Consider the following 22,564-nt stretch of genomic DNA (forward strand, 5'->3'; position numbering starts at 1 on the left):
GACTAATCCATATTTAAAAAAAGAAATTGGGGGTGAACTATCCCTTTAAACCGTCAATAGTTAGTAAACTTGATCTTTCACTCTGTGATTGGTCTGCTCTTTTTTTCCCCCCTACACCAAACCTCTTTGGCCGAAAATAGCAGATCTACAAGCTCACAACGCCTCGCGTTGTGAGGCGTTGTGAGCTTGTAGATCTGCAATTTTCGGCTAAAGTTCTCCTCTGAATAGTGATGCTAGGGTTCAAGTGGTTAATGTAAAAAAAGAAAAAGAACACACAATTAAAGTTGTACAATGCAAAATCACAAATAACGATTTTTAGCAACCTCTGCTGGTCACTACCGTCACTGCATACAATTTCCATAGTCCTCGATTACCCAGAATTCCATTCGTTTTCACCGGAAGCCGGAAGCGTTTCAAAAAGCGATCTTTTAATTGTTTTATACTATCTACGGATCGTTTCTCTTAGCCAGTGGAGCATTAGTTACCATGAGCTGTGCTTTCTTTTTCTGTTCTTTTTCGATCTTCCAATCCTACATTCTCTTAAAATCAGCGTGAGGTTCCTTTTTGTTAATAGCGCGGTAGTTCCTGGCCAAACAGGAAACCGTTGCGTTAGTTCCTGGCCAAACAGGAAACCAGTGCATTTCCGCCTCCGTTTTCCGGCCAGATGACGTCATTTCCCCGGGAAAGTCCCCCCCTTCACCGTTCAATAGTAAATATATAAATAAAAGGCTTCCGGGGGTGAAATTCATGGAGTGGGTGTTGTGAAACTTTTGCCACTCACAAAAGATATACAATTTAACTTTAGTTTTGTTGAAAACGTTACCTAGTATGCCTTTAAGATCTGGCGGGCCCCCCCAGTAGTAACACTGAGGACCCTCTAGGGGTCCCCCCCCCCCCCCTGTTGAAGACTCCCCCTGCTTTCAGGCTTTAAATGTCGATGGTGGTCCTGGTGTCCAGCCTGATCTGCCGCCGTCCCTCCAGCAGAAAGGACAGCACCGTGGCGCAGCGCTGCCGCAGCGACCTCTGCGAGGCGAGGGTCGGGTCGCCGCTGCTGCTCTGTCTGAAGTACGTGGTCGTGCCCTGGGCGATGCCGTCGAACTGTTCGCTCAGCAGCCACGCCTCCCAGAGGAGCGTCATGGCGTTCATCACCGCCAGCGCCACCACCCACGACTCGGCGCCCAGCAGGGAGAGCCAGCCGGTGGCGCCGCGCCCCCCCAGCTCGGTGACCACGTACAGCAGGTAGTCCACGGCGGGTGGCGACGAAGAGGAGGTGGGCGGCGGCCATGGCCAGGATGAAGACCAGGAAGAGGCGGTGGTTGCGGCGGCCGACGCACAGGTTGAGGAAGAGGCAGTGGTGGTCGTAGTCCTGGACGCACACGTCGCACAGCTTGCAGTGCTTGGCGTGGTCCGGCGTGAACAGCTGGCAGAGGAGACAGGTTTTTTTTGATTGGTTTGATTGAATACTTTATTTAGAAGTTTGCAGGGAGAAAAAGCGCATTGGACAACAATCTGGTACCAAACATGGGCAAATTCTCCTTCTACAGCACTGCCACCCAGGTTTGGAATAACCCCATCCCTCAAAAAATACAGTTCACTGGGCTCATTTAAAACAGCCTTAAAAATTCACCTTTCTGGAAGCCAAAGAGGAGGTAGCACCATTTTCGCGTTAGACAGACGACCCCCCCCCCCCCATTTTTTGTACATACGTTTTTTAATATTTTTTTTTTTTTTGCATTTTTGTTTTGTTTGAACATTTTCACTGTATTTTTGTGTTGATATTTGAACTGTTTGGTTGCTACTATATGTGTCTATTAGGGGTGTGCCGATATATCGTCCCGCGATATATCGCGATACGTTTTCGTGACGATATGTATCGTTTTGGGGAAAAAAATATCGTTTTGAAAAAAAAATAAACAGCCCCGAGGTGAAAAGGGTGACAACATGTTGTTTTTTTTTCGGGTCAGGTGTCACACTATTGCCCTATTTGGATTCAAAACGGCTATTGTAGCTGAAAAGCTACAAATTTGCGTCTGAATTATTTGTTTGCATTTGCTTTTTTTCTCCCCCATATATTTTCATAATAAAAAAGTGCGTATCGTATCGAAATCGTATCGAAGTTGTGAGCCAAATATCGTATCGTATCGTTTGGTGAAATTTGTGTATCGGCACACCCCTAGTGTCTATGAATTGAATACCAAGGACCCCAATGGAAACAAGACCGCAGGGACCTTTTTGGACGGACCTTTTAGACAAAGTATTATGAATGTAATTGTGATGTTTAAATTTGCCTAATAAAATATTCAATCAATCAATCAATCAATGGAAGTACAGTTCAAAATACAAGGTCAACTAAAAAGGATGAAAAACCCAAAGAAGCCTTTGGGCTTTATTCAATAGGGGTCCTCACGTACTCAATTAATAAGACAATAAACCTAGTGTATTAAATCTAGTTGATTTAGTCGGCTAAAATGTATTTTGGCGGTGCCTTGATGGCGTCGTAATGGCTGATTTTACACTTGGTTGTATGCTGAAAATAGCCGATCTACAAGCTCACAACGCGCCGTTGTGAGCTTGTAGATCTGCTATTTTCAGAGCGCAACACCCGAGTGCAACCAAACATAAAACTGAACTGCTATGGAAAACTGAACTGTTACAGGAAACAGGTATGCTGCCACCTTCTGGAAACCTACAGTTATGCACAGAGTCTATGCTCTGCCATTTACATTTTTCATAAGGCCTAATCATTGTTTCATAAGGCCTAATCATTGTTTCATAAGGCCTAATCCATTGTTTTCTATTTTAACCTTAACTAGCAATCATTTGACTTCCAGTCCCTGCAGATGAACGATGGCACACATTGTTTTTAGATGACCGTGGCGGTATCCATTACTGGACATTTCATTCAGCTCATGACTGCGTCAATCTTAACCCTTTCCTGTATCTTCACAATGTTACAATTTTCTGTTCAGGAGTGCAGGCAATACTCAATCAGCTAATATCGCCATCTACTGGACTTTGTTATTTTTAATGCAATTGACTGTGATTTGAGTGTCAGTGTTTCCCAAACATAGGGTTGCACACTCCTTTCCTACAATCATTTAATTATTTTCAAATATTAAAAAAAGATTAAAAAAAAATATTCAATGATTTTCAGCCATTTTCCAGAAATTTCCAAGAATTTTCAAAAATAGCAAAAAATAACGGTAGCAGAAGCTCACAATTGTGATGTGACACATTGTGAGCTATTGTCAGTGTTTCTGAAGTACTAAGGCTTAAAGGGATACTTCACTTTAGGGCCGGGGACACATTTAAAAAATATATTAAAAATAAATGAAAAAAGTTATGGAAAATTCATGGCCCCCTCACGCATTAGAGTGTCCTACTAATGTGTGAGGGGGCCATGAATTTTCCATAACTTTTTTCATTTATTTTTAATATTTTTTTTAAATGTGTCCCCGGCCCGAGAGTGAAGTATCCCTTTAAGTGATGAATTCATAATATGTCGGGTGGAAACCTCATATGTCCAAAACTGTTATTTTAGGATCCAAATTCAAAAATAGTAAAAGTAGCAGATCTACAAGCTCAGATCTGCTACTTTTGATACTTTTGTGTGACACTGTAGTACTGTATGATTAAGTAGGGTGTTCATTTTACAGAACCTGGGACCCATTTTTTTGTACATTAATTCCTTGACCACGGTTTAATTGGGGATTGGCAATTCCCCCCTTTATTTTTATTATTTATCTTTGTACTTTATTTTAGAATGGAAATACAAATATATATAAAAGTAGGGCGTTAACTCTCTCAGTGCCACGCCCCGAGATATCCCGAGTTTTTCCCGAGTACCCCTCAGTGCCAGCACGAGAAATCCCGAGTTTTTACTTTTGACTGTGGTCGCGCTATGCTGTTTATTTTTCATGATCACTTTCGCTTCCTGACTCCTTCAGACTCATTGGGTTCCGGTTTCATGACGCAGATTCCGTTTCCGGTTCTCATTTTTTTCCCGCGATCATTTTCGGCCAGAATAGGGAAAGTCACGGTTTTTCACACGGTATAAAAAACTAACGGAGAGGTCCACGTCTACTCTCTTTGGTCTGGGTGACGATCAGTCATCGTAGTCGTGTATCACATCGTAATTTAGCCCGATCAACGATTGTCAAAAATGTCAACATCCGGTTATGACCGGATATGACGTGAGCCTGTTTGGGAGGGGGCGAGTGAGCCAGCGAGATCATCAATGTGTCGATTTGTTGCTCTCTACTGGTAGAACTGTATTATGGCTTTAAAAACCCAATCAGATCATTTATTTGAATGAAAAATTACAAAATTTAAAAATGAAAAAAAACGCAAATTGCTGGCACTGGGGGAGTACTTTATGAAAATACTCTTGGCACTGAAAGAGTTAATTTACGAAAAAACACACAAAGTTAAAATAATCAATAAGCAACAATTTGTACGTTTGGGACATTTTTGGGTCTTGAGCTTAACAAAGTGTGAGAACCCCCTGGTGTAGTTTAGTCCAAAAACCAAAAATCTCCTCCCCTGCAGTTCAACCCATAATATGAACATTCTGCGGTTCCTTACCTCACAGTATGGACAGAACCTGTGTGGACTCTGGTTGTTCTCCACCAGGTCGGCCACACAGGAGAAGCGGGGGTCAGCGTCCTGACTGGCCAGAGTCCCGGGGTCCTGGGTCAGAATCTTACAGAACAAGCCCATGACCAGGGAGAAGTGCACCATGGACACCTGGACCAGCGTGCCGGTCGGCCATACGCGTGAAACACACACACGGGTTAAGGTCCAAAAAGCTGACTGTCATCTGTCACATACAAGAGGAGATAACTACAGTAGATACGCACATCAACAAAGGCTGCTGGCAGCTGTGGTGGAAGAAGTACTCAGATATTTTACTTAAGTAAAAGTAGAAATACCACAATATAAAAATTCTCTGTTACAAGTAAAAGCCCTGTGTTCAAAATGTTACTCGAGTAAAAGTACAAAAGTATTGGCATCAAAATATACGTATAAAAAGTAAAAGTGCTAAAATGTTTGAAAATAGCCGATCTACAAGCTCACAACGCGTCGCGATGCGACGCGTTGTGAGCTTATAGATCACCTATTTTCAAATAGCCTAGGTATAATAGGACTAAAGGGGTTAATGTATGTTTTATAATGTAATCATTTATCTGCAAAGTAACTAGTAACCAAAGTTTTCAAATAATTGTAGTGGAGTAAAAGTACAATATTTGCCTCTGAGATGTGAGCTGAGTAAAAGTACTGAAAACTGGAAATACTCCAGTAAAGTAAAAATACCTCAAAATTGTACTCAAGTACAGTACTTGAGTAAATGTACTTAGTTACTTTCCTCCACTTGGTGCTGGGTTAAAAGCAAACTAAAGTTTTAAGAGATGGAATCCGCACATCGAGTAAAAGACGTCTTTATTTGTAGGAGACAAAGTCTTCTATAAATAAAGTTCTTTCTCTTAAACATCTTAAACAAATACAGTTTGGGCTCTATCTTGCTTGCCGCCTTACCCCCTCCTTATGCCTAAACTTTTTAAGCATTTTTTACTATTTTGAAAAACATTTAAAAATTGCAGAAGTACAAGCTCAAAACGTGTGGACCGGCTATTTTCACTATTTTAAAAGGTTTTCAAAACAGTAAAAAATGCCAAAAAGGCATAAGGGGGCGCACAAGATAAGGGTCGTCTCTTAAACATAAACCTACAAGGTCACAAATTTAACTTTTCTTTGAAGGATATTGGGCATTATTTTTGCATAGAAGCAGAGCAGAGAGTGGAACAGTCCCGCTATGAGCGTTCCCAGGTAGATGGGGTTGGGTAACCTGGAACAAAACACACACAAAGAAAACGGCCATCACTCCATGAAAACAACACATGAGCACATCATATGTATAAAGGATCATTCATATTCTGACACTTTTTTCATTGAAAATACATATTTGTTTTGTCAAGCAATGCCTTAACTCATTGAGTGCCAGAATTATTTCTGGCCATGTGGTCCCAGTGCCAGAGATTTTTCAATTTATCTTAGATTTTCAAGTAGTCATAGAATATTTATCTCCAGTATAATGGATCCCCTGGTGGTTGCTAATCACTGAGGGTTGCACTGTGTGGTTTCACAAATGTCAACGAGGTCATCGCGACCTTGTTGACATTAATTGTCTGATGTTGAAAATAGCATGTCTGGGCCAAAAATTCATAGTAAAAAAAAAGTGCTTAGGAGCCGAGATACAGCCTTTTTCAGTAATAAGTTAAACAAGGAGTGAATGGAGCAGCAAATCTTCAGATAATGATATCTTGGGTTCTGAACAACAACAAAAAAACACGCCATTGGCACGTTGCGCCATTGCGGTAAAACACGTGAAACACGTCAATGGCACTCATAGTTTGACGGTGTCCCTTGCCCCCAATATAACATATCTACGATATAACATATCTACAAGCTAACAACATGTAACGTGGTAACGTGTATCAGTTTGTAGATCTGTTCTTTAGGGCAAGCCACACAGTCCTGTGATGGAGTATATATGTCACAGGGAAATTGGCATTCCAGGGAAATTGAAAGAGGAGCGCTCGCTTTTAGGCACGGGGCTTTGGCGCGAGGGGGGGCTTTTCGAGACAGGGTTTTTTACACAAGGCTCGCGAGGAGGAGGAGGCGCGAGGCGGGGCTTTGATACGAGGCGGCGCGAGGAGGAGGAGGAGGAGGAGGCGCGAGGCGGGGCTTTGATACGAGGCGGCGTGAGGAGGAGGAGGAGGCGCGAAGCAGGGCTTTGATACGAGGCGGCGCGAGGAGGAGGAGGCGCGAAGCAGGGCTTTGATACGAGGCGGCGCGAGGAGGAGGCGCGAGGCGGGGCTTTGATGCGAGGCCGACCTGGCTTTTGTTGTTCCCCCCCACATAGCAACCAGGAAGCTACGCTAGGGGAACGCTGAACACGCGTTCACACGCACAAGTGATAATAGTTATTGTCCATGACGGAGGCGCGCCGACTCAGCAGAGCCCTCGCGCCTTCAGGCCAGGTCTGCTAGTCGAATCAGCGCCGTCCGAGTTGTGAACCGATAGGGGGAGAATAAATATTTTCATGGGTTACAGTCTATGGTTACTATCCAGTGTCCACGACGACACAGGACACAGATGTGTGCGTGTGCATGTGTGCGCATACACACACGCACACGCATGTGCATGCGTGTGGATTCAGTGTGGATTCATTGCCCTCTAGTGTTGGTTATACAGAATTGCCTGGGTGGGTGGTAAAAACAAGCGCTCCTCTTTCAATTTCCCTGGAATGCCAATTTCCCTGTATAACATATACACATGACGCTTAAATGTTCAAAAAGCCTTAAAGCTGCAATCTATAAAATGTCTGTCCTTAACAGGATTCTAACCCAGATCTCCCCGGGGTGGGAGACGAAACTTCTACCACTGAGTTAAGGCGGCACTGCTTAACGTTTTATTCACAAAAATACAATTATAAAATAAGTTTGGGATTGCAGCTAGTGCATTGGTTCTCAAAGTGGGGTTCAGGGACCCCAAGGGGTCCTTGGTGGGCGTACCAGGGGGTCCCCAGCTAAATTTGTTAATCTAGTGTCACAATCATTTTAACCACTTTCACCATATTTTATACTTTGGCTTTTCAAAAATAGCAAGTATAGATCTGCTATTTTTGAAAAATCATCATTTGTGAAAATCTTTGATATTATATATACTTTAAAGCGAACATTTTTAATTCCAATCTTTGCTTCTGGGGGTCCCCGGCACAAAATATTTTTCAGATGGGGGTCCGCAGCCAAATACATATCAATGTGTTCGCGTCTGCAAATAAACAAGACTAAAAAGCGCCGCAATTACTTCAGACTAAACTTTAGGTGATGCCTCATCCATTCATTGGAACATCGACCAGAAGAGAAAGGGGGGAAATAACTGTGTGAAGGGCAGCGGCAAACAGAAGGGTGTTTTAACACAATGGGTGCCGAACACGGTAAAAACCGTGTTATCAATCTTTTTTTTTTTTTTTTTTCTTCACAAGGGGGGGCTTATTTTTTCTTTAAAAGAAGTGGCAGCCGACCTGCAGTTTATATAATATAAATATGAATATAATAATTATAGTTAGTTATAGTTCCCATAGCAAACATCCCTGTCAAACATTTTGTCACTCGAGGGACGACGAGCCAATGGAAACGGGCGTGGTGGGCGGTGTTTGGATTCCGGGGGCGCGGCCTCTAACAGGATTGCGGTGGCATTTGAAAGCACACGCGTCCTTCACATGAAAACCTTTGAGAAGCACTGCTGTACAGTAGCAGTAGAAGCACTGCTGTACAGTAGCAGTAGAAGCACTGCTGTACAGTAGCAGTAGAAGCACTGCTGTACAGTAGCAGTAGAAGCACTGCTGTACAGTAGCAGTAGTGTTAACAACAGCTTACCTTTGGTAAGTGGTCATGCGGTGATACTGGGTGAAGATGCTCCTGGCCAACCAGGGGAACAGCAGGCTACATGTTAGCCCACCGTAGCCCCCCATCAAGCACGCTATCAGCAGGATGGCAGCCCCGCCCACGGATGGAAACAGCAGCGTCCAGTAATAGAGGACTAATCAGAAGACAGGGGAAAAAATGACACATTACAGTATATAGGCTATATATCGTTGCTGTCGGGCAGAAATAATAAATAATGGACCTTGATATAAAAAAGGTTGAAAAAAACACTGCCATAAATCATTTTTATTTAATTTTTTACCGTGGTCCTCTTTGGGTCTGTGGTGAATTGGCTCGTTGATGGAGCGACTCAGGAGTTTGGTCAGCTGCTGATGTCTGGAAGAACAAGCATATATCAACATTTTAATCAACATAAGCATCCTAGGAGAGGAACAGATCTCTGGACACAATGGCCAGTGTTTCACCGAAGCGGCCCAGAGTCAGTGGTGTGGTAGGCCTGGGCGATACCACTTCAAATCAATATGACCATTATTTAAAACTTTTGCCGCAATTACGATTAATGAACGATCTCATAATGAAAACATTGATTTGCAAGCTCACATTGTACAATGAAGTGTAATATAGGGTTAATAAGTGGATAATCAGTCTAATTTAAATAACATTGATATAAAATATCTACATAAAGAAATATATAGATTTTTTTCGTGTTCGATTGGTTAATATATAAGAACTAAACATATGTATATTACTTTTATTCGTTTAATTAATTACATGAGCAAGATTAAGATTAAGTTATTTGTTTTAAATGTCGGTTTTGATACATTTTCGGTTACCGTAATTGCCCAGCTCTACTAGAGGCTTTGGACTCACTGGAAGGTCTTGTCACGCACTATTTCTAACAAGTTATATTAATTATGGAAATGTGTTAGATGTTTTTGAAAAATTCTGAAATTATTTTGAAAAATTATTGATTATTATTATATTTCTTCTGAAAAATCTAAATTTTATTTCATTTTATTATATATATTTTTGGCAACCACTGACCTAGATGCTATGGACCAGTGGTGCAAGAGCCAAAATATATATTGTAATAATAATAATGTCTCACTGGGAAATAGCAGATTTACAAGATCAGAGCTTGTAGAGCTGCTATTTTCACTACTTCTTACTTGTTTTTTTTTCAAATTTATGGAATATCTTGGGTTTCTTCTTATTTTAATTTAATTTATGAAATGGATATTTTTTTCTGTATTTAATTCATGATGAAATGAATGAAGGAAACCAAAAATAAGGGGATATTTGCACGCGACCCATAAAAATGGGTGCTATGGACTGACCGGAAGGTCTTGCCCTGCCTGCTGAGGTCCAGAGGGGTCAGGCCGCTCTGGTTCCTCTCATGCAGCAGCCTGTAGCCTGCCTTCTGCAGCAGCGTCCAGCACACCTCCACACACCCCCGCTCTGCTGCCACGTGGAGCGCCGTCGCACCCTGCTGGTCAACCGCGTCCACTGCACACCTCTGGCAAACAGGAGGGAGGGAGAGAGAGAGAGAGAGAACAGCTCAACACAAACACAAAGACAGGTGGCTTCACTCGACAATGACCCCAACCTGACATTCTTTTTCTTTCTTTTTTCAATGACAAAAACTAAATGAAAACAAAGCTATGATGACTAAATATATTGACAATTTCGTCAACAAATAAAAATTAGACTAAAATGTCAGGGAGGGACTAAGAAGAGATCCAGAAGTCATTTTACGTCTGGATTTGGATATAGCAGATCTACAAGCTCACAACGCGGCATGCAACCAAGTGTAAAATCAGCCATTACAACGCCATCAAGGCACCGCCAAAATACATTTTTGTTGACAAAATCGACTGTAGATTTAGTCGACTATAATCTTATGATATTTAGTCGACTGAAACTAGACTAAATCGCTGCTGTCGGGCATAAATCTTAAAATGACACAGATTCATCAATGAATCATGACACCCACACCACTGCCTGCTTATTGCCAAATTGAGGCATTCAGACTACTAGTGATGGGGTTACATATGACACAGCTAAAAAGAAAGTGTCGACAGTTTTATTTACTTTTTAAGTCGGGTGACTTATGAAATGGATACTACAGTAAAAGGCTTTAAAAGAACTGCATTTGCCTGAGATGTGTGACACATACATTTGTACACTGTCAGTTAAAATGAACACTCAGGATTATGCTGTGTGTGTGTGTGTGTGTGTGTGTGTGTGTGTGTGTGTGTGTGTGTGTGTGTGTGTGTGTGTGTGTGTGTGTGTGTGTGTGTGTGTGTGTGTGTGTGTGTGTGTGTGTGTGTGTGTGTCACCTGCACTCGGAGCAGGTAGCGGACCACCTCAGTGTTGCCGGTGGATGCAGCCAGGTGTAGAGGTGTGACCCGGTACAGGTCTGTGTCAGAGAAGCGGAACATGCCCGTCTCCCACAGGTAGTGCATGGCAACGCTGAGGAGAAAAAAACAAAACAACCAGCCAGGCATTACATCCTTGTTGTCGGGCAGGAAACCTCTCATCTCCATATTTTAACTTTTTGAGTTTTTTTCCATAAATGAATGCCCTACTTGATCATACTACACAGCGTCACAAAAAAATGCATCAATAGTAGCAGATCCATGAGCTATTTCCAATCGGCTATACTTTTATTTCTACTCCAATAGGCAAATATTTCTATTTTTTACTTTTACTCCACTACAATTATTTGAAAACTTAGTTATTAGTTACTTTTTAGACTTTGATTATTATCGATTATTATTAACCACTTCAGCCCTATATACATTTCGGCCATTTGAAAATAGCCGATCTACAAGCTCACAATGCGTACTTTTTCCACCACTGGCGACGCGACACGTTTTGAGCTTGTGGATCTGCTGCTTTTGCTGTTTTTGAATTTGAATCCTAAAAGTGACACAAGTTGGAATTTTTGATCCAATAATCCAACATGAATCCAATAATTAAATATTATTGATATCCGAATAGTTTTTTACCCCTAATATCAGTATTTATCGGGAGTGTGACTGCTAAGATTTGGCATCAAACCGATACATATATAGTAGTTCAGGGGTCTTCAACGTTTTCAGGCCAAGGACCCCCTAGCTGAGAGAGAGATGAAGCAGGGACCCCCTCTAGATTGTATAAAATTGTGTTTCAGATTAAACCTTTTTTTGTTTACTTGGTCAGCTTTTTTTCCCCTCTACACCTATACCTCTTTGCCAAAAATAGCAGATCTACAAGCTCTCAACGCCTCCCTTTTCTGATGTTCTCCTCAGAAAAGGGATGCTAGGTTTCAAGTGGTTAATGTAAAAAAAAAATCATATCACACAAAGATTTGGCGGACCCCCTGTAGTAACTCTGAGGACCCCCTAGGGGTCCCGGACCCCCTGTTGAAGACCCTGGCCTGCAGTAGTAGTAGCCTCATCCATACAGGATGATATTCAGTGTGAAAAAGATTCCTCGTTTCGGAAATAAATCATTACGTTGCTTTATCGGTGCGTAAAATGTTTGCATTGTGAGACACACGAGCAACCCTTCGAAAAAAATGATATTTGTCTCTGTCCGGACTCCAGAGGAAACCTCATATGTCCAAAACCTTTCAGAATTCAAATTCAAAAAGCAGCAAAAAGTAGCAGATCTATAAGCTCCAAACGTGCCGCGAAAGCTTGTAGATCTGCTACTTTTGATACTTTTGTGTGACACTGTAGTGCAGGGGTCTTCAACGTTTTCAGGCCAAGGACCCCCTAGCTGAGAGAGAGATGAAGCAGGGACCCCCTCTATGTTGTATAAAATTGTGTTTCAGATTAACCTTTTTTTTTTTTTACTTGGTCTGCTCTTTTTTCCCTCTACACCTATAACTCTTTGCCAAAAATAGCAGATCTACAAGCTCACAACGGGCTTGTAGATCTGCTATTTTTGGCTAAAGTTCTCCTCAGAAAAGGGATGCTAGGGTTCAAGTGGTTAATGCAAAACATAAAAATCATATCACACAAAGATTTGGCAGCCCCCCTGTAGTAACTCTGAGGACCCCCTAGGGGTCCCAGACCCCCTGTTGAAGACCCCTGAGTTAGAATATGGAGATAAGAGTTTCTGCCCCAACAGTGACGATATATTTGCAGGCAAATGAATGGAAGAAACGCTCCTGTTGAATAAAGAGATACATTGTATAGAGATGTTGTGTGGCGGCAGTACTTCATTTGTCATTTATTAGGTGCCGCCCGGAGCTCATGAGCCTGTCAGTCTTGCCAACCAACGGGCGTAACTTTTCTAAGAGCGAATAATAAAGACGTTATTGTGAAGATTTACGAACCTCACTCTCACGTCTAAATGAATCCACGGTGCTTTTCCATTGCAGGAAGGGAGGACATTGAGGGGAAACGTGAAAGCTGAATAAATAATAAATAAAGCCTAAATAAAAACGTATTGTATCGTATGTGCGTTTGAGGTGACGGTACACCTTCTAGAGGTAACGGAGGAGACACAGGAGGTATAGGTTCCTGAGCCGAGCTCCGGCATTAATTAAGCACGGTGTGTGTGTGGTGGTGGGGGGGATGTGTGTGTGTGTGTGTGTGTGTGGTGGTGGTGTGTGTGTGTGTGTGTGTGTGTGTGTGCACTGGTGTGTGTGTGTGTGGTTTATTATGTGACTCACATGTTGCCTCCGGTCACTGCGTGGTGCAGGGAGGTCTTCCCCTGCAGGTCGATGATGCGCAGGTCAGCGCCGTGCTGCATCATCTGGTGCATGACGTAGATGTTCCCATGCCTGGGGAGGACGACCATCTGTTGTTATTATGATGCCCACACTGTCCTCATGCAGCAGCACCCCACACTGATGCCTCACTATCTCTGTCTCTATACACCAATCCACGGAGCGCTGCCCTGCGCGCAGCCATTGCTGCGGTGTCAACGCTCTGCGGACGCGACACCGCAGAGATGGCCGCCTACAGGCAGCTACAGGCAGCGCGTCTGTGGATTTGTGTCTCTACCGACCAACCAACCAACGTTTCGGGGCCAAAGCCTTCCTCCTCAGCGTAATAATAGGCTCTATGCACAGCAGTCATATTAAGGAGAAATTGGGCCTCTTCCTTACTTTCACCTTCACAGGTTGTTACCAATGATACTAATGAAGGCTCTGTTCCACTCTGGTCAAACAGAGTCAGGGCGTTGGCTCACTGGAAACACTCTGCTACACCAGTGGGTCTCAAAGTGTGGTCCAGGGACCCTCATGGTTCCTTGAGGGGGTTCCAAATGGACCCTGGCGGGTCTGTAACTCTGAGGGTGTCCAAATGGAACCAAATGGACCCTTACGGGTCCATTTGGTTCCATTTGGACACTCTCAGAGTTATGGGGGTCCTTGAAATTAAAAGGTTTGAGAAGTGAGAAGAACCACTGTGCTACACTAAATGGAACAGAGCCTTCATTAGTATAATTGGTAAGACCTGTGAAGGAAGTAAGGAAGAGGCCCACTTTCTTTCTAATATGGCTGCTGTGCATAGAGCCTGTTGTCACGCTGATGAGGAAGGCTTTGGCCCCGGAACGTTCCAATCCCGGTTAGGACACAAAAAACGTCCGGATTTCAGTTTGAACCGGTCGACAGGTATATGGTACACACCTCACATCTTCTACTCCCCCAAAAGATTAATACAATAAATACAATATTTAAGTTATTTTTAATTCTTTTTATTTTAGTTATAGAGGGCATTTATAATGTATTTAGGCATATGAGGCTTATTAGCCAAGCATCATTTTAACCCATTAAAGGGATATTTCACTTTCAAAAAAACCTTTGGTCATTTTATCATCTACTCAGGCTTAACTCCATTTTAACCATGTTAGATTCATCAAAAACACCCGTCCTTGGTTCTGGTCACTCACCCTGCCCCCCTAATACGCGAGGGGGCCGTGCTTTTTCAATTACTTTTTTCATTTATTTTAAATATTTTTTTGGGAAAATTAAAAAAATAAAATACAATAAAAAAATAAAATAAAATAAATGAAAAAAATAATCGGAAAAACACGGCCCCCTCACGCATTAGGAGGGCAGGGTGAGTCACCAGAACCAAGGACGGGTGTTTTCGTCGAATCTAACCTGGTTAAAATGGAGTTTGAAGTTACAATGGGTTTGTATAGGAAGGGGGCGTGTCTGATAAAATGAATATCAAATATATAAATACTGAATCGAGCAACTTAAAAACTATCTAGGGGGCTCACAAAGGCCTGAGTAGATGATAAAATGACCAAAAGTTTTTTTGAAAGTGAAATATCCCTTTAAGACCTAGAACGCATCTGTGTCACTTTAGATTTCTTTGGCTATTAAAAAATTGCAGATCTACAAGCTCACAGCGCGGCACCGAGTGCCGCGCTGTGAGCTTGTAGATCTGCTATTTTTGAAAAATCTTGAAACTATTTTTTTTTTTTTTTTTTTCAAAAAACTGTTAGGATTTAAAAAACATTTTAAAGAATGGCCTCAGGTCTTAATGGGTTAAGGAACGTGGGGGAGGGGCTTGTCACGTCCACTGACCTGCAGGCGAAGTGGAAGGCGGTCTGTCCCGCGTCACACGTCAGGTTGGGGTCAGCGCCGTTACTCAGGAAGAGGTCGACCAGCGCACGGTTACCATGGAGAGCTGCGTAGTGGAGCGGGGTGAAGCCCCCCCAACCTGGACCACACACACACACACACACACACACACACACACACACACACACACACACACACACATTTCATCAATTTATTTATGTCCACACAAAGGGAAATGCATACAAGGACAAAAATATTACAGGTGCAGCAAGGTTACATCTACAAAATCAAGGCATATGACCGCAGTCAGGATACAACAAGCATGTCATGCAGTGTTGATTTTTACAGCAAATTCCATTTAGTTTGACCAAAGTGCCCCAATATGCTTCTGTTGGTAATCGCTCTTGTTTTGAGCGACCTGCCAGCACACACCTGCTGAGAGGTGTCAGTCACTCACGTGTAATCTCTCAAGAACAGATTCTGCACTGCGTTGGAATCTGTCGGTGAGGTTCGTCATAACATGTGCGCATGGGCGTGCCTTCAGATCAGGAAGCGGGCCGCGCTTTACCCAATCAAATGTAGTGGGCGGGATTCACGTGTCCGTCGATCGTTCCCCCCTCGAAACAAACCGAAACTAATTTAACAATAGCGTCCGCGAAGCAGACAAAACCACGGAAAGATATTCACATTTTAACTTACTCTTTCATCATAGAAACAAGTGGGCTTATAACCAAAACGATCCATGTTCTCTGGGAGAAGTGGTGTTAGTGTTCCGTGTAGAAATATTGTTAGTGGGAATGAAAACATAGTCGCACCAAACCGGAAGTGATGCGCTGAAGGCTTACACAAAACACCGGTTTCCTTGCGCTCTGGCTCTACGTTTTCGTCCGCCCAGAGCCAACAGACATAGAACAAACAGCAGAGGGCGCTGTTTTTCATTTTCAGTTGGCGATGGGTTCCCAGATTGCTCACGTGTGACTGGCACCTGAGCATGGGTCTGAGCATGGGTCTTGCAACTTGAGTTTGTGTATGCTCCAAGCAGCTACACTGCCCCCATGGAAAGATGCCACGGTTGTCCCTTCAGGATAAGGCTTGTGCAATAGGGCAAGTGAAGCTGGTGTTCCGTTACGCAGATTACGCATTATTTGATATCAGCTCTGGTACCATTTGCTGCCAGGTGTGTGTCAGTCACAGGTGTGTGCGCACCTGAGCATGGGTCCTGCAACTTTGAAATCTGTCTTTGGTACCGTTGTGCAAATTTGCCTGTAAATCTCTGGAAGAAAACCTATGGTTCCTCAGTGAAGCAAGGGTGAGGAACCGGTCTTCTTCGGTGGTTGTTTTCCTTTGACTTCACCAGTCTCACAGAACTTGGTCCTACGTTTGGAAAAGGTACCAGGGCTGACACCAAATAATGCTGCCACTCTGCATAACTGAACACCAGCTTCACTTGCCCTATTGCACAGGCCTTATCCTGAAGGGACAAACGTGGCATCTTTCCGTGGGGGCAGTGTTGCTGCTTGGAGCATACACAAACTCAACAAAGTTGCAGAACCCATGTTCAGGTGCCAGTCACCTGTGACTACTGGCACAGACCTCTCAGCAGGTGTGTGCTGGCAGGTCACTCAAAACGAGAGCGATTACCAACAGAAGCATATTGGGTGATTTTGGCAATTTGTTTGTTGGCGCTACCCACACGTTTAGCTGTGTTGCTCATTCCACGAATGCCCAATCCTCACAAGTTGTACCTCGCTGTAAAGGTGACTAAAAATTATATAAAACACATTTTGCAGAATGGCCAATTTCACAATCATATGATTGCATTGTAATAATACATTAAAGCGGCACTATGTAACTTCACATCCGGGGTAGAAGAGGGAAGTTACATACTGCAGCTTTAATGTGTTCATAATCTTTGTTGCAGTGGTAAAGGTAGAGCTGAATTTAATGACTTTATATGCTTGGGTAGATAAATTATAACAATACATGTTGTATTAGTAATCTATGCAGAGTAATTAACAAGTAACTAAAGCTGTCAAAAATGTAGTGGATTAAAAAGTAGATACAGCATTTCCCTCTGAAGTGTAAGTACTGGAAGTATTATGCTATAGCATGAAATGGAAATACTCAAGTAAAGGACCTCAACACTGTACTCAAAATAAGTAACTACTTGAGTAAATTACTTTCCAATTGCAGCCTGATTACAGTAGCACAGATCTTTATGCATTCTTCTAATTCATGCAGCATGAAATGGAAATAAGAAATGATCAGGTAAAGTAAAAGTGCCTCAAAACCGTACTCAAGTACAGCGCCTGAATACGAATACACGTAGCCTACTTCACCATCATTTCAACCACTTTAACCATATTTTATACTTTGGCTATTCAAAAATAGCAGATCTACAAGCTCACTGCAGATTTGCTATTTTTTTGGAAAATCTTGAAAATGTGCAAATCTTTGAATATTGTTTATTTTTTTATTTTTTTTATTTTTTAACACTAAATCTTTGCTTCAGGGGTTCCCTGGCACCAAGTTTTTTTTAGAGATGGGGGTCCCTAGCCAAATAATAGCCTACATATCATTTGGGGCCTGGGGGGTCCACTCCTTTGACATGAAAACGTTGGAGAACCACTGACTTATAGACAGTAGGCATACAGTTAGATCTCCACGCATTATGCTAGATCATAGAGATCTTACATTTTCTGCATGAGGATGGGTCTACAGTTAGATCTCTGATGCATTATCCTAGATCAGGGGTTTTCAACAGGGGGGTCCGGGACCCCTAAGGGGGTCCTCAGAGTTACTACAGGGGGGACCACCAAATGTTTGTGTGATAGGGGGCACTTTTAATTAGTTGAAAATAGCAGATTTACAAGCTCACAACGCCTCGAGGCGTTGTGAGCTTGTAGATCGGCTATTTTCAGCAAAGAGGTTTGGTTTAGAGGGGGAAAAGAGCAGATCTACAAGCTTACGTTGAAGACCCTGCATGTGCTATGGTCATAGATCTTACCTCTCTGCTTGAGGATGGACCCGGTTGTACAGTTAGATCTCTATAATCAATGCATCAGTATGCTAGATCATAAATTATAATAGATCCTACCTCTTTGCTTGAGGATTGGCTCGTACGGTTAGATCTCTATGGATCATAATAGATCTGTATACCTTTCTGCTTGAGGATGGAGCGGTCATCGTGGATCAGGTCGACGCACTGGTCGGTGTTCCCTCTCTGGATGCAGTCAAATATGTCTGCAGCACCGCCACCTTCACCACCATCATCATCAGAGCCCATAGGATGCATGCTGACAGAGACAGACAGACAGATAGATCTGTAGATCTAATATAAAACAACACACACCGGGCCCCCGGGGGGGGGGGCTCCTCTGTAGCGGTGGATGCACAGCTCAGCGGGTCTCCAGCTGGTTACTGTATGAACATGGTTATAATGTAGCGATATACACTATGGATACACTATGGATACACTATGGATACACTACACGGTGATGATCGGCTTGGTTTGTCCGGTACGGGCACAGCTTGCTACAAAGTAACGGGATCTTTTCCGCCGTTGCCAGGTTTCGTGAGAGAAATAAGCAACCGGGTCTATGAAGACAAGCCCAAAAGAAGCGAGTATAGTGGGTGAGTGCCTGTCTTTAAACCTATATACGTCGGCTATTTGAAAATAGCAGATCTCCAAGCTCACAATGCGTCGTGACGCGACGCGTTGTGTGAGCTTGTAGATCTGTTATTTTCAAAAGGTGAAAAATAATTTGGGATATCTTTACAGAAAAAGAAGGCCAACGTCGCTTATAATAAGCGGACCTGGCAACGCTAGATCTTTCATTGTTGCTGCAAGAAAAAAAACACTGAAGGAGGAGGCAGAGAGCAGACCACGCCCTGCGCACCTGATTGGCCGTCAGTCCGTCACGTGACACATAGGCCCAGCGCTGCGTCATAGAGACCATGTGGTTCCTTTATTTATTTATAAGTCTGATGGTTTTAGACTTCGTCGTACGACGGTGCCGCTGCTGCCGGCCAGCTCCAGGCTGCTCTGAATCACAACTTTTTAGCTCAAGACCTAAAACAGAGATTAGCCAGGGACCCCCAAATTGATATATATTTGGCTGCGGACCCCCATCTGAAAATATTTTGTGCCAGGGACCCCCAGAAGCAAATATTTGTGTCAAAATGTTCGCTTTAAAGGAGGAGTTCACCTAAAAAATGACTTATTTTCTATCAATTGCACACCCTATGAAGCCTTGAATCCATGGATTCTTTTTTGTTTTTGTCGCATTCCTAAGCTAATAATTTGATTCCCGTCTCCTACCGGCTAATGTATCCGGTAGGAGACACAAAGTAGATTATTTGTGTCTCCTACCGGAAATACACACGGTCATCAAATTATTGTCTTAGGAATGCCACAAAAACAAAAATAAATCCATGAAATCAAGTTTTCATGGGGTGTGTAATTGATAGAAAATAAGTCATTTTTTGGGTGAACTCCTCCTTTAAAATAAATATATTCAAAGATTTGCACGAAATCTTCCAAGATTTTTCAAAAATAGCAGAACTACAAGCTCGCACTATGAGCTTGTAGATCTGCTATTTTTGAATAGCCAAAGTATAAAAGGTTAAAATTATTGTGATGCTATATCCACACATTTTGCTGGGGACCCCCTGGAACCCTCTCCTCTAGGACCCCTGGGGGTCCCCGGACCCCACTTTGAGAACCCATGCCTTAACAGACAAGGTCACACTGCCTACAAATGAAACTAGTCAACAACACACAGGAGGGGGTTAGGGGTCCCCTGGGGGTCCCCTGGGGGTCCCCGAAACAACAGGTTGAGAGAATTGATTGCATGAAACAATCACCTGTGCATCCAGTCTCAATGTTGGTAAACAAATAATTGGTCTCTATGTGTCGTCGTTCTAAATATAAAGATACATAGGGACCAGTACAGTGCTAGCAGTGATATATTTACCACCACTACTGCTATATTTAGTGGAAGAACCTAGATATATATATTTAAACTCTATGAGAAGAACTAGCCATGGTTCACATGACGCTTGTATACAAGCGTCATGGTGCCGAGTCCCCCTGGTCTAAAGTTGTGTTCGATTTTTTCACATTGCCATCTCTCACATAAACATAAACGTTCAAATTTCAAATATAAAGTGCTTACCACCGAGCCACGGATGTTACAAGGCGATGCGGACCGCGATGAGTACCCGTATCTCCCGTATTGTTCAATAAAAAGCATTTTAATCCCATCGCCGGCCATTTTCTCCAAATTGTCTCCGATACTTTCAACCATGCGACACTAATGGTTGGGAGGTGTATTGCACTCTGATACATTACAAAACAAAAAAAAACAAAAAAAGAAAATGGCCGGCGATGGGATTAAAATGCTTTTTATTGAACAATACGGGAGATACGGGTACTCATCGCGGTCCGCATCGCCTTGTAACATCCGTGGCTCGGTGGTAAGCACTTTATATTTGAAATCTGAACGTTTATGTTTATGTGAGAGATGGCAATGTGAAAAAATCGAACACAACTTTAGACCAGGGGGACTCGGCACCATGACTGTCATGGTATGACAGTCATGTTTCAGGGCTATGAGAAGAACTATCTCTGGTCCGTAACACTGTGGACCACCAGAGCTATGAAAGAAGTTGAACCTGAAACTGATAAAATGAACAGTATTTTATATACAAAGAAGAGCTCAAAAACAGACGGAAAACGTCACCAAACATTCTGAAAAGCAAAGGTTAGTGAACTACTAACTAACTAGAGGCTACATGCGTGACTAGCTACTACCATGGATACACGACGGTCGTCTGTCACGACAGTCATGGATGAACTTCACCCTTGTTCTTGCACTTTTTCAATTTACAGTCTGTACATCTACATAAACGTTCATATTTCAAATATAAAGTACTTGCCTTATGGCCACAGATGTTATAATTATGTACGGGCCCTCAGAAGTACCTGTATCTTCCGTATTGTTCAATAAAAAAGCATTTGAATCCGATTGGTGGCCATTTTCTCATAGACTTATAACGTATCAGAGTGCAATACATCTCCCAACCGATAGGGTCGCGTAGTTGAAAGCATATGGAGAGAATTCAGAGAAAATGGATCGGATTGAAATTAATTTTATTTTAATTGAACAATACGGAAAATACAGGTACTTCTGATAGCCCGTATATCATTTTAACATCCGTGGCCATGAGGTAAGCACTTCATATTTGACATTTGAACGTTTTATGTAGATGTACGGACCGTAAATGGAGGAAGTGCAAACACCAGGTTGAAGTTCATCCATGACTGTCATGATATAATATGACAGTCATGTTTCAGGGCTACATGACTAGCCTACTCAATTCTTACACCTCGCCTCGAGCTGAAGTTGATTTTAGACATGTATTATAGTATATTAATTTGGCTTATAACGATATTAGCATTGAAATAGAATGATATAATTAGTGAATGTGATTTGGCCAGAATAATTTCGCTGGGGGGGGGGGGTTCTGCTTTTGTAATCCACCAGGAGGGGACGCTGTTTACCAGGACGTGAGTTGGCTGAGGACTGCACAGGTATGTGTCACCCACACATCTCAGGCAGATGCAGTTCTTTAAAGATTTTCACTCTATGCATTGCATAAGTCACCCAACTTAAAAAGTAAATACACTTTTGACACTTTTTAGCTGTGTCATATGTAAACCCATCACTAGTAGTCTGAATGCCTTAAAGGGGATAGTTCACCCAAAAAATAACTTATTTTCTATGATTAGTCACCAAATGGACACTAGAATTCATGGATATTTGTTTAGTTTTTGTCACATTCCTAAGCCAATAATTTGTTGACCAGCAGTGGGTTCCACCGGTAGGAGACACAAAGGAGACTCTTTGCAGTGGTGTCAGTGTCATTCATTGATGATTCAACAGGATCACTATAAAAAGCAGAAGTGACACTTTAAAATAGTGTACACACACACACACACACACACACACACACACACACACACACACACACACACACACACACAGACACAGACACAGACACACACACACAGTATAATCCTGAGTGTTCATTTTAACTGACAGTGTACAAATGTATGTGTCACACATTTCAGGAAAATGCAGTTCTTTTAAAGCCCTTTACTTACTGTAGTATCCATTGCATAAGTCACCCGACTTAAAAAGTAAATAAAACTGTCGACACTATTTTAGCCGTGTCATATGTAACCCCATCACTAGTAGTCTGAATGCCTCAATTTGGCAATAAGCACGCAGTGCGGTCGGTGTCGTGATTCATTGATGAATCAAACAGGATCACTATCTATAAAAAGCCAAAGTGACACTTCATTATGCTCATAGGGCTGTGTAATGGGAGGGGCTCACACATAACCGGCAGAACAACAGTAGCAGCTGCTTTTGCTTCTGCTTTCTGCACAGCAGAGGAGTGTGTGTGTGTGTGTGTGTGTGTGTGTGTGTGTGTGTGTGTGTGTGTGTGTGTGTGTGTGTGTGTGTGTGTGTGTGTGTGTGTGTGTGTGTGTGTGTGTGTGTGTGTGTGTGTGTGT

General features: G+C 42.6%; 2 protein-coding genes across 5 annotated transcripts in view; one reads left to right on the forward strand and one right to left on the reverse strand.

Moving 5' to 3' along the window:
* Positions 1-906: 906 nt before the first annotated feature.
* Positions 907-22,230, reverse strand: LOC308099809 (uncharacterized protein). The gene is given in 12 exon segments (XM_080448611.1): positions 907-1,251; positions 1,253-1,420; positions 4,585-4,746; positions 5,737-5,845; positions 8,442-8,604; positions 8,752-8,825; positions 9,788-9,966; positions 10,790-10,922; positions 13,117-13,227; positions 14,986-15,121; positions 18,142-18,278; positions 22,151-22,230. Coding segments are annotated over 12 exon segments (1,713 nt in total). The 5' UTR covers positions 22,168-22,230; the 3' UTR covers positions 907-927.
* Positions 22,231-22,480: 250 nt separating this feature from the next.
* The window catches only part of wdfy4 (WDFY family member 4), a 171,253-nt gene continuing 171,169 nt past the window's right edge, over positions 22,481-22,564 (forward strand). For 2 of the 4 annotated variants that reach the window (XM_080450394.1, XM_080450396.1), the window contains exon 1: positions 22,482-22,500. The gene's annotated coding sequence lies outside the window, so the exon portion shown is untranslated. Of the gene's footprint in view, positions 22,501-22,564 lie in introns of all 4 variants that reach the window. The other 2 variants (XM_080450395.1, XM_080450392.1) reach the window with 2 other exon arrangements.

This window comes from Gymnoscopelus braueri (genome assembly GCF_963280865.1).
Source record: "Gymnoscopelus braueri genome assembly, chromosome: 14".
In the NCBI taxonomy this organism is placed as follows: Eukaryota; Metazoa; Chordata; class Actinopteri; order Myctophiformes; family Myctophidae; genus Gymnoscopelus; species Gymnoscopelus braueri.